This window comes from Nuphar pumila, chromosome 2 (genome assembly GCF_984573655.1).
Source record: "Nuphar pumila chromosome 2, dmNupPumi1.hap1.1, whole genome shotgun sequence".
Lineage (NCBI taxonomy): Eukaryota > Viridiplantae > Streptophyta > Magnoliopsida > Nymphaeales > Nymphaeaceae > Nuphar > Nuphar pumila.
Window position 1 is genome coordinate 143,805,418 of NC_143250.1, and position 12,473 is coordinate 143,817,890.

The 12,473-nt window shown below is 36.6% G+C and overlaps 1 protein-coding gene across 1 annotated transcript in view; it reads right to left on the reverse strand.

Moving 5' to 3' along the window:
* Nucleotides 1-7,540: 7,540 nt before the first annotated feature.
* LOC149847432 (putative protein phosphatase 2C 11) overlaps nucleotides 7,541-12,473 on the reverse strand; it is a 53,665-nt gene continuing 48,732 nt past the window's right edge. Inside the window, exons 8-9 of the mRNA XM_089997019.1 lie at nucleotides 11,190-11,335; nucleotides 7,541-7,818 (exon numbers count right to left, since the gene is read on the reverse strand). Coding sequence (XP_089853145.1) covers nucleotides 11,207-11,335 — 129 coding nt within the window. The 3' untranslated portion in view covers nucleotides 7,541-7,818; nucleotides 11,190-11,206. The remainder of the gene's footprint in view (nucleotides 7,819-11,189; nucleotides 11,336-12,473) is intronic.

Genomic DNA, 12,473 nt, shown 5'->3' on the forward strand with positions numbered 1-12,473 from the left:
AATAGTTCCTTTGGTCTCTCTACCACAAATTTTTTAATTTGATTTTTTTTTCTGTAGGACTAGTGCCACTTATTTTGATTTTTATCCGTCATATCAGACTTTCTTTAATCAGATGGAAGTATGCAGGGTGATGTAAGTAATTCCTTTCATTATCCTGGAGAGGATACTAACAACAAAACTAATAGCAACATAAATAGTGATATGATGATTATGATAATATAAGATAGTGCATTCTCTAAAAAATTAATTAATGTGCTGTTATTCCACTGAAAAATGATAGAAATTGGATAACGTGCATGAGAAAAATGTAATGGCATCTTAATTAAACAGTGAGTCCATAAATGGTGACAAGATTTAAAAGTACATTGTCTTGATAAGGAAACATCATTACTACTAGTGATTTCTAACCTTAAGAACATGTCCTTGCTGCATTCAAGCTCGGTGTTAAGGACAACACATAAATCATTTGAAAAAAGACTTCTCATAGCACAGGAAAAAAAGTTTAATTTTACTGCAAGGCTTCTGATAAATTGAAGTGGAAATAGAGTCATACAACTTGAATATCTGAGTCATGTACAATTAAAGAAACATGTGTGGGTCACTCTGTGGTATTGAGATGCACATTTTAACATGGTATGAAATCAATCAAAGACAATGGCAATTTGGTAGACCATCTGTGGCAAGAATTTGCACACCATATAAAGATAACATTCTCTGGTCATTGCCTTAATGAGAAAGTTGCTCAAAGGGAATGTTCACATCGTGCCTAAATTCATACTGTTCCATGATCTTTGGCCTTTATTCCATTGGCAAGGCATCAAAGCAAGCCAAACACACCCTCAGGATATTCTACATGTTTGAAATATTCAATATGGATGAATTGAAGTTTCCAATTTCAGCAAGATACTTATGGCGTTTCTTTCCCCAGTCAAAATCCAGAAAAGAGATACCAGAAGCACGCATCATGAATGCTGGAAATTTGGAGTATGTAAGCACCTGACCACTGAAATGAGATCAAAGAATGGCTTCACTGTATCGACATATGGAACAAATTGTTTGCAGTATTAGATAGAACAATTGAGTTGTACCATGATATTTTAACTACAAAAACTTCTAATGGTCCTAGAGCAAGAAACATGAGCTTGTGCATGCACCATGAGCATTACACAGTGCTTAGCATCACTGTAGACATTCAAATGCTTCTCATGTTGCTTTCAGTTGCTTCTGTCTAGCTTTACCAACATACAAATTTCAGGCATGATCAGTTACACAATAATCCAGTTTAACTCCAAATTCTTGTTAAGTGAATGAAGTGTACCTGTCGGTAAGAAAGCAAATATTTACTAAATCAAGAAGCTTATTATCTGTTTCTGAAATAAGAGAGTCAAACAAGATACATAAATGCTCAGGTCTTTCTTCAGAGATCAAGCTAAAACTAAAAGAAGACATCTTGTCCCATTGGATTTGAATTCTAAACATAAAAAACTAATGTGTTCTATAACTTAATAAACTATTCCAAAGATTGATTCCTTGGCATTGTTGTCAAAATATCAGAAATATGACAGCATGAACCTATGACAAGTTGCATATAGAAGACAAGTTCTATGTAGGCATAAATTATAAAAACTAACATAGCAGCAAACAGCCATTTTTTGACTTCCTCAAATCCAACCAGATAACGTGGTGCTCCTACAAATATGAGTTAGTATGTTTTTGAAACAAATTTGTTGCTTCATAGGTTTGAATTATCCAACAGAGACTAATTGCAGACAGAGTGAATTGAGTTAACCTGAACTCAGTCTTCCTCATATAAGTATACATTAGGACAATGATGCCAAGTAAATAGGGAGTAGACTGAGAAAGTGCCTGACCAAGTCAGGTTGCCTAGAAAGATAATAGGATGAATCCCTGACATTTCAAAAATGCAAATCTGTGCCACTCTAATTATCCAAGTCAAGACCAGTAGCACATCCTACGCCAACTAAGTATACAGTCTTAGGTCCAACAAAGTATGTGTATCAACTAGGCAACATTAGGAGATCATAAATTACTATTTTCTCAGAAGCAGGAGAACTAGTTTTTTTTTTGCTGAAAATTTCAATTACATTTTTTTAGCAAGCATGGGTTTTATGGATACTGCTCCCACTTATTCATAAGCACTAGCATCAGGTACATGTCAACTGCATAGGGGAACCAGATTAGAGGCTTATTCTTCCACATAAGTTCACACTTTATAAAGGCAAGTTTGATCAGCCTTCTAGGAACAGCAAATAAGATATGAGTTGCTTTTAGAAAAGCAATTCTACTTCGCTATGCCAAATTACCATTGCACTAAATCTGAAAAACTGATCAATATTTTTAATACCTAACCTACAAAATCCAGTAACTTTGAAGTAGGTCTATTCCCCAAGTCTTACAGTGAAGGTCACTGCATTCAGCCAGTGTAACTTGGCACCAAGTGTTACAAACTCTTTCTTGGTCACTTCCTGTTAAGATGGTCTATCATACAACCACGTACATTCTCAAAGCATGTTTTCAATGCCTGTGATTCTTGGATTTTCTCAAGACTTTTTGTGATTGTAAATCGCAATAACAACACTTCCTCAAGGTTAGTGAAACATAAGAAAAGTATAAGTTGTGATTGCCAGCTGTGATTGTTCTTGCCTTGAATCTTGTAAAAGTTGGTCACAAGATTGACCTTGTGACCAACAATCACAGCTTCTAGTTTCTCAGTTGTGATTGTTCATCCTCACAAAGCAAACATGCCTTCCTTTTGCTATATTGGTAAGGGTTGTTGGTTTGTTCTCCCTTCCAACAGAAAATTATCCCCATTGGGCAGGAGGGAGGATTAGGTGCAATGTGATTGCACAATTTTAGTTGGGATACAGCCTGTCAGCTGTCGAGCCCAAGCAAAGATAGATGGTGATAAGGTGCAGCAGCACACTAAAAATGTGCAATTACATCGCACATGATCATCTCTTGTGGACAGGGGGAGTGATAATGGAGTTTTACACCATGGACAATGAAACAGGGCCACGGTCAACATAGTACCCCTTGGCTTGTAATGGGAGGTCTGAACCATAATGGTAGTTTCTCATTATAAATAATTTTTTATGCATTTTTTTTTATTTTTCTATAGATGTAGCTACTTTGTTACACTTGACCTCACCCCGTCTTTGATCCTGTTAAGTAAATTATTATTATACCCTTATATATATATATATATTCCTAACCCTAACATAAAACCCTTTCTCGAATCTCTCCTCTCTACTTCCTCTAACGAGTCGCACATGCTCCCATTTCTCTCCTCTCCTTCCTCTAACGATGGAAGGACTGGAGAAACGAGCCCTGCCCTGCCTCACCCCATTTGGATCGGGGATGAAGGACATGAAACTGAGAATAAACTGGGGATGGAGGTTAAAATCAAAACCCGTGTGGGGATGAAAGCAAGGATGGAGGGAAAAATTTTTAGACGGGGCGAGGGTGGAGACCTTATCTCCCCGGTCCATTGTCATCCCTATTTGTCATCATTGTCATGAATCGGGATACATAAGACCCAATTGTCCCAAGCTCAATGATACCTCCAAGAACAAGGTGGCTTCCGTTTGAAGAGTTCACAACAAAGCGGGAAGAATCAATTAAAGAAGGTGACTCTTTTTTACTTACTCAATTATTAGAGGCACTTCAATAATTACTCAAATCTCCATCTATATTGAGTGTCGCGATAGCTTTGTCCTCTTCTCAAGGTATGTCTTCTTGGATCCTTGATTTGGGGGCTTCATTTCATATGACATCTCATGAGAATGGTCTATCTGATTTATGCACTAATTAAAAAACTATTTATGTTTTCACTGCTGATGGAACATCTTTGCAAATTAAAAGTATTGAAACTTTAGATTTTTTTCAAAACTTTTGTGTTCTAAAAGTTAGAGTTGTTCCAAAATTAAATTTAAACCTTTTTTTTGTTTCTCAAATTTTCGATCATGGATGTAAAATCTTCTCATCTAAGGGTTACTCGGTGCAGGATCTTCGATCCGAGAAGAAAATTGGGCAAGGTTATAGGATGGGAGATCTCTACTTCACTATCTCTCTAAATCTCCTTTCAAAATCTTTTTGTAATTATGTCCAAGATAAGGATCTTGAAACTTGGCATAAAAGACTTGGACATCCAAGTTATTCAAAGATGTACATTTTTTTTTTTTTAAAGTGTAATGAAATAGATTTAATTTGCAAAGATTGTATCTTTGAAAAGATGAAATCCATCTCATTTCTTAATATAACTTGTCTCTAAAAGACCTTTTGAATTAGTGAGTTTGGATGTTTGTTGACCTTCTTTGGTCATTTCAAAAAGAGGTTATTCATATTATGTTAAATCTTATCTTCGTCTATTTATTGTTTTTGTCTACTTTAGCTTATCCTTACCATAGGCCACAGATTTTGAACACCATCCAACATTTTGATCAGTCGATTTCTCATAGACATATAACTGATTAAAATATTTTTTGATGAATAATAACATGAACTTCCTCACGCCAGTCATTTGAAGTAGTGGCAGCGGTCACCTTTGAGACATGGGAGAAGGAGACATGATTAGACTTGCAAGATCCATTTGGATTCATTTTTTTCTATTGGGACATTTGAATTTCTATTTTAGATTTTAGTTGGATATTGAGTCTATCTTGAATCCATATTAGAATTGAGGTTTTTAAGTGTTTCTTTTATTACAAATAGAGGTTGTACAGAGTCTTTAGAGATATTGGAATTGAAGCATTGGTTTAGTAATTTTGTTTTACCTTTTTCTTTTTCTTACGGGCAAGCTAGGGGATAACACTGTGGGATTCACACTGCAAAATCCTTCAAAGGAGAGAGAGAGGGATCAAAATTTCAATGGATATGTTATGCACACACCCACAAGCGCACATGACAATCACGTGCATCTTTAACTTTAGCCATAAGAATGTATGTTCAGTACTCATTTAATAAGAGACTTGTCTTGATCAGTATTCTTATTATGTATATGCTATGAACCATTACCAGCCTTTAATAGGATGAATATTGATTTCTTAATGATGTAATCTTACATAAAAAACAACAACCTACCAGCTACACTAAGAAACCTATGAACACTTAAATATTAAACTAGTTTAAGGGCCACAAGGATATATATATATGTATATATATATATATATATATATAGAGAGAGAGAGAGAGAGAGAAAGAGAGGTATTTGATTGGTGCAGACAAAAGTACATGTGACTTTTGATTCATCCACATCTCTTACACTTTTGTAGGCCCTGGAAGATGCCATTTTTGTTTTCATAATGCAGCCGCTTAGTGAAGTCATGTCTGTCCATATCGACACAATTGAATCGGAGCCATGGGAAATTGGACTCTTTTTGCGTTCCCACTTGTGGACAACTTTATGTTCTTTGTACTACTGTTCTTCCAAAAGTAGGTTTTACCATTTTCTTCCCCAAGTTGGATTTACCATATTAATAATGTTTGTAGGAAAAATATTAGTTAGGTTTTTACCATTATAACGGGATATTATCAGTTGTGGGGAAAAGACAACACCTCTTCTACTTTAAAACGATCTCCCAACCACATATTGCTAGAATCATGAACAGCAGTCACTAAAATGTCCTCCATCTATGTAATGATTTCTTAAGGGCACGTTTAGAAGCAAAAAAATGGTAGGAAAAAGAACGGATAACTGTTTCAATCATTCCAAACGAGAGAATTTTTTTTTTTTTTAAGTGTGATTTTAGATAAGAAAAATTCCTCCACCTGAGGGTGGAGGAATTTTTTCTATCAAAATTTATTTTTTATTATAAGTGATTATTCACCCACAACACATCTCATTCCATGAGCTACCACAAGAAGAGCTTTTCCATCTTCATCTTCTTCCTACCCACCACCATTTTCAGCTCTCTCTCTCTCTCTCTCATTCGCTCGAACCACCTCTCTTTCTCTAAGAGGGGGCTGATCGACCCCCTCTCTTTTTTTTATATATTTTATATTTTATTTTTCTCATGCTACACAAACAAGTAAAAAAAAATCATTTAGAAAAGTTATTATATCAAAACTTCTCGTAGGCAAATTTTTTTTTATTGCTTCCAAATGTGACTTAAATAACCACCACTTTGCAGCATGAATTTTGAGCAATACAAGTGGGAAAAAGTCTTACCTTCCACAATAGTGGGAGTTAATGATGAAGATGAACTAAGGACTTGGATAGAAAGCAAGCCCGAGGAGGGAGGGGATTTCATGGTCGACTCATAGATAGAACAAATTCCCCAAACACATATACATGAAGATCATGACTTGGAATGTTAGAGGATTAGGAAGGAGGTGAGCCCGCAATCATATAACTGAGGGTAGGGGTGGCAATCGTGTCGGGTTGGCGGGTCGACCCGACGGTTTGGCGGGTCAGCATACCTCAACCCGAACCCGACCCGTTTATTAAACGGGTCGGCTGTGGCAAACACAAACACGACCCGTTTAATAAACGGGTAACCCGACACGACCCGCCAACCCATTTAATAAATGGGTTGGGTCGGGTAAACGGGTTCTCAGGTTCGCAGGTCAGGTTGACGGGTCGGGTTGATGGGTTGACGGGTTGGGTTGGCGGGTCGACGGGTTGGCAGACGGGTTGGCGGGTCAACCCACCCGCCTAACCCGTTTATTAAACGGGTCAGCCAGGTTGGCGGGTTGGCATACCCCCAACCCGAACCCGACTTGTTTAATAAACGGGTTACACGGGTCGACCCGTTTATTAAACGGGTTGGCTTAAGCCCAACCCGAACCCGCCTAAGAGGCAGGTCGTGTCAGAAATTGCCACCCCTAACTGAGGGTAGTATTGGGGCTTTTAGACGTGCGTTTTTAATAGGATTAAAATTTGCCACAGTTATTATGCACCTTCTCCCTAGGCCTGCTGCCACTCTGGCGACCCCGCTTGGTGTCAACTAACCGAACACAAACTACTCATAAAATTGTCTTTGGCTTCCATTATGGACTGTCACATGGATATAGCTATAAAAACGGACACGATATGGGTCCAAGATACCAATACATGATTAGTACAAAAAGTATAACATGACAACACGGACTTTCTAAATATCTAATATAACTTTTTTTTAACAGTTATAATACATGCAATTTTTTATTAATAGTAAAATAAAAATATACTAAATTATAAAATGCATTGGACACATGCGGTGTACCAATGTGTCTTGTAGTGTCCCTCATACCCAAAACCTATGGCGTGATGAAACTTCATCTGCATTGCATCTACGTCCAGGTACTCTCTCTCTCTCTCTCTCTCTCTCTCTCTCTCTCTCTCTCTCTCTCTCTCTCTCTCTCTCTCTCTCTCGTTGCAGGAGGCAAAAATTTGCAGCTTACAAACTAACGAACGTTAGAACAGTTCAATTGTTCAGGTAAATAGAATGAAACAAGTTCGTACAAATTAACGAATGTGAAGCTTCAATTGCACTTCTCATCTGCTAGACAACTAGAACAAGATTCTTGGATCATGATATTCTTTTGATGCACTTTTTCTTTATAAATTAAAGAGAATATGATTCCGAGAACAAAAAATGGCATAGCCATTTTCGAATGCAGTAATCAAACACTGAAATTACTTTTTCCAGTAGCAAGAACAAGAACAGATTGGAAGCCTGGTGAAAATGAAAAGAACAGAAAAGCAGCCTCCAGTGTGAATTAGCATAACTTGCAGATAGCCAAGAATCCAAATTGGCAACAACTTTTTGCAGACGAGTCAGCTTGAATCCGGACAAGGGGAGATCAATACCTGTTGAACTAAAATAACCAAGATTGCAGATTAACTTGCGGTCAGAACAAGCAGTGTGTTATATATGTAGAACAAGAAATGTGCACACCCCTGCTTGTGCATGCACAACCAAAATCGCAGATTAACTAATAGCTAAAACAACCAGTATCATATATGCAGCAATGTAGGACAGGAGATGCATGTCTGCCTGCCTCTGCAAATGTGCATGTGTGTGTGACGTGTCATAGGAAATCACGAGTTGGCCATGTCCCTTTTAGGGGTTCTGATTGCCAGCTATGATCTAAAAAGTGATTCTAGAAAAACAGTACAAATTAACAAATGTGAATGGCATTGGTCAGCTTAATTTAAAGATGTATGTGACATTCTCCAATTTAAAATACCACAATGGTAAAAATTAATGAGTTAAAATATTAGATTATAGGATTTCCGTGACCAACATTATTGAAATAATGTTTTTTTCGAAGTAGAAAAAAACATTATTTCAACAATGTTGGTTGCAAAAATCCTATAATATAATCTTTTAACTGTTAATTTGTACCATTGTGGCGTTTTAAATTGGAGAATGTCGCGTACATCTTTAAATTAAGCTATAGTAAGACATCTTATAATATGGTGCCCAGTTCTGGATAATAGATAAATGACTAAAACAGTGCACACAACTAAGGTGCATATGTTGACATGACTTTTTGAAGTGGCTTTGAAGGACAAAGCACATAGCACTAAGAAAGAAGAAACGAAGTAGGCACAAAGAACTAATGGGGAAAACAGAGTACACTTATGGGCATGATATGAGGAGAGGACACATTGAAGAACTAGAAAAAAGGGATAGACAAATTAAAACTTTAAAAGAAAAATCAACTATAGACATGAAAGCCTATGGTGCCATGTTTTAGCTTCCAATAACTATAGATGGAGAAATAGGATTCCATAAACTCAACCGAAGTAGATGAAAAAGTATACTAATACTTTTGAATTACATGTGGAACTTCTGATGTCCTTCAATGGATGGGCCATCTCTCTCTCTCTCTCTCTCTTTATATATATATATATATAAAGAGAGAGAGAGAGAGAGTAATTGGTATGTGCTAAATGAGTTTTTCAGGGTTTTTTCATTTTATTTTTAAATTCTGACCGTACAGATGTGATCTATATACTTGATTTTATAGGGATCAACTCTTGAAGTATTCAATTCCGACACATGGGTGGGTTTTTATAACGTTCGAAAAATCAACGGTCCAAAATCTTTGTAAATTTTTTAGGCTGCAAATATCATTTTTTCATCAAAAACACATGATCCAAGTGTGGATTCCTCATAAATCGACCATGCCCAATACATTTATGGGGTCGAAACTGCGAAAAAAATACTGAAAGAGTAGAAAACCCCATTTAGCACGTTTCATTTAGCATGTAACCATTTCTTTCTCTCTCTCTCTCTCTCTCTCTCTATATATATATATATATATATATATATATATATAGATAGATAGAGAGAGAGAGAGTAGAGCGTAGGTGCTTGAACATCAGTTGCTTGCGATACGTGTTTGATGGGTTTTTCAGGTTTTTTTGTTTTATTTTTAAATTCTGATCGTACAGATGTGATCTACGTACTTGATTTTATTATAGGGATCAGCTCTTGAAGTGTTCGATTTTGACACATGGGTGGGTTTTTATAAGGTTCAAAAAATCAACAGTCCAAAATCTTTGTAAATTTTTTAGGCACCAAATATCATTTTTTTCATCGAAAACACATGATCCAGGTATGGATTTCTCGTAAATCGACCATGCCCAACACATTTATGGGGTCGGAACTGCGAAAAAAACACCGGAAAAGCAGAAAAACCCATCAAGCACCTACGCTCTACTATATATATATATATATATATATATATATATATATATATATATATATGCACACATGCAGTGACCTATCACTGGCCATGCTTCAGCCAGTGGCTAACCTATAGAGTCAAGGTGCTCAGTGAGGGTGAACGACCTTCAAGTTCAGATTAGAGGACAGATAATCTCATTCTTTCCTTATTAACCACGTTCCAGCTATGGGAATGGCTGGAAGGTGGAGAGGCCCTACCCAGCATGGACAGCACCACTGCTATTTTCTCCAGTCACCTTGGATGCTGGGTTGTCCCCACACACCCCCCCCCCCACCCACACACACACATATATATATATATATATATATATATATATATATATATATATATATATATATATATATATATATATGGTTAATCTTACATTAAACTAGTTGTCTTTAACATTAGATGGATTCAACCTTATTAAAATGATTAAAATACTATTAAAAAATGGCGTATTTTAAAATACATGATTATTGTTTTGGGCATTATAGATTTTTGAACTTGGAAGGAATTGAAAAGTCAAACACCTTTTTCAAAAAAATAATTTTATGAAGCTATCAAAGTTACATTTTTAACTTAAAAAATAACCTTGCAATTTAGAAAATGTTATTATTTGAGGGTGTTTTAGTCATTTTCATAAGGTTGAATCCATCTAATGTTAAATACAACTAGTTTAATGTTAAATTAATCCATATATATATATATATAGAGAGAGGTGGTAGTTGCAAACTACTTTTCTAGCTAACTAGTCTTTTGAAGGAGTTTTTTCATGTTTTCCTTAAATCTGACGAAACAAATGTGTTCTACATGCTTGATTTTTATAGGAATTGACTCTTAGAACATCTAATTCTGATATGCAGGTAGGTTTTTATAAGGTTTCAAAATAGACCGTCGAAGATTTTCATAAATATTGAAGGCTTAAAAATCATGTTTTTTATTAAAAAATGTTCCAAGTGTCGTTCTCTAATAAATTGACCATGTTGATCACATCTGTACGGTCACATTTAAGGAAAACATGGAAAGAAAACCTTTCAAAACCCAGGTTAGCTGACCAGTTAGCTAAAAAAGCGGTTGGCAGCTACCACCCTCTCTCTCTATGTATATACACACACACACACACATATATATATATATATATATATATATATATATAGAGAGAGAGAGAGAGAGAGAGAGAGAGAGTCTGGACAATTTGATTAGGGGAAAAGGTCCAAATTTCACTTAATGGGTCTGCCCCTCGGGGGTAAACTGGAACAAATCTCTCTCAAATTCACAAACACAGACAGTTGATGATGGATGGTACCTGGAGAAATAGTTTCAGGGCAGCTCAGTCTATGACTCAACTACTCTGCTGACTTAATGTAGTGTACGGTACTCTAGGCTAACTCAGCTTGGATACAACCAAACTGGTTAAAGTACATAGGAAGTCTGATGAATATTCACCAATTCAATCTCCATCTTAGCAATAAGCTAATTTCACATAAACTTTGTTTAAAGCAACCAACCTTATCTTCCAATAGCTTCATGGGAAACTGAAACGAACAACAATGCAAGTGATATTGTCAGTACTCCCCCGGGCAAAGGATTCTTCTATGAGTTTTCTTGCAGCTGTTTCAGCTTCTGATATACCCCGCACTATGGCCACTGCATCCTGGTTAGGATAATAGCAGGATGAGGGCTAATTAAAGTTTGTGCTAATATGCTTCTCTAAATGTTGAAAGTGGAAACAAGACCTTAGATGCTTGCATGTGAAAAGAAAGATTGAATTAAAAAATCAAAAAAATAAAACAAAGCAAAAAGGCGATCTCAAACCCAGCTTAACATTACTAATTATATGAAGTTGTGAACTCATGATTATAGATTGTCTAAAAATGAAACTTTAATGATTTAAAGCAAAGAAAGACAACTAAACAAAATTGTCGAACAAAGATGTATGATTTGAAGCTCGACATGAGAAGTTCGGTTTCATGAACGATTATGGAAGCATTGTGCATGGTGTCTAAGTTTCTGATGCATGTCAAACTGTAATCTGCAATAACTTATATCAGCCCAAGGTGCAACCCGACATTCGTATAGCCATGACTACTCAACACAGTGTTGTTAAAAACATGCTTCAAGGCACAAAAAGCGAGCCTCGCCTCAAGGTGAGGGCCTTTTTGCCTTGAGGCACATGCCCAAGGAGCAACTATGGTCGAGGCGTGCACCTCATACGCCTTGAGGAGCACACCTCATGACGATGTGTGCCTCATTTTGACAAGGTCAAATGAGGTCAAAACCCTCATTTGACTTAAAATCCATGTAAAAAAAAGCTAAACAAAAGGGGGGGGCGATGTTAGGGTACTCCCCTTTCGTCTCCTCTCCTCTTTTCCTCTCCTCCCTCCTCTTCACTGTCAAAGAAGAAGAGAGGAGCAACTGCGTGCATTCTCTCTATGTCACTCCTTCGACTCTTTCTTCTTCTTCTCCTCTGCCTCTCCCTCTCTCCTTTCTTTCTCTCTCGTCTCTCGCTCTTTCCACTCTTTCTCTCTCGTCTCTTGCAACCCCTTCTCTCTATTTCTCCCTCTCGGTGTGTTCTCACTCTCCCTATCTGCCTCTCTCTCTCTCGCTCTCCCATTTCTTTCTCTGTTATTTCTCTTTCTGTTTTTTTTCTGATAACCCTTTAATTTTTTATTCTCTTTCTGTTTTTTTTTTCTGCACAAAGTTGGTACCCATCTCATTATTTTTTTGTAAAAGTTATATGGATGTAAAACAAAATCTTTAGTTGAAACTTTAAGAAGAACTTTGGAACCAAA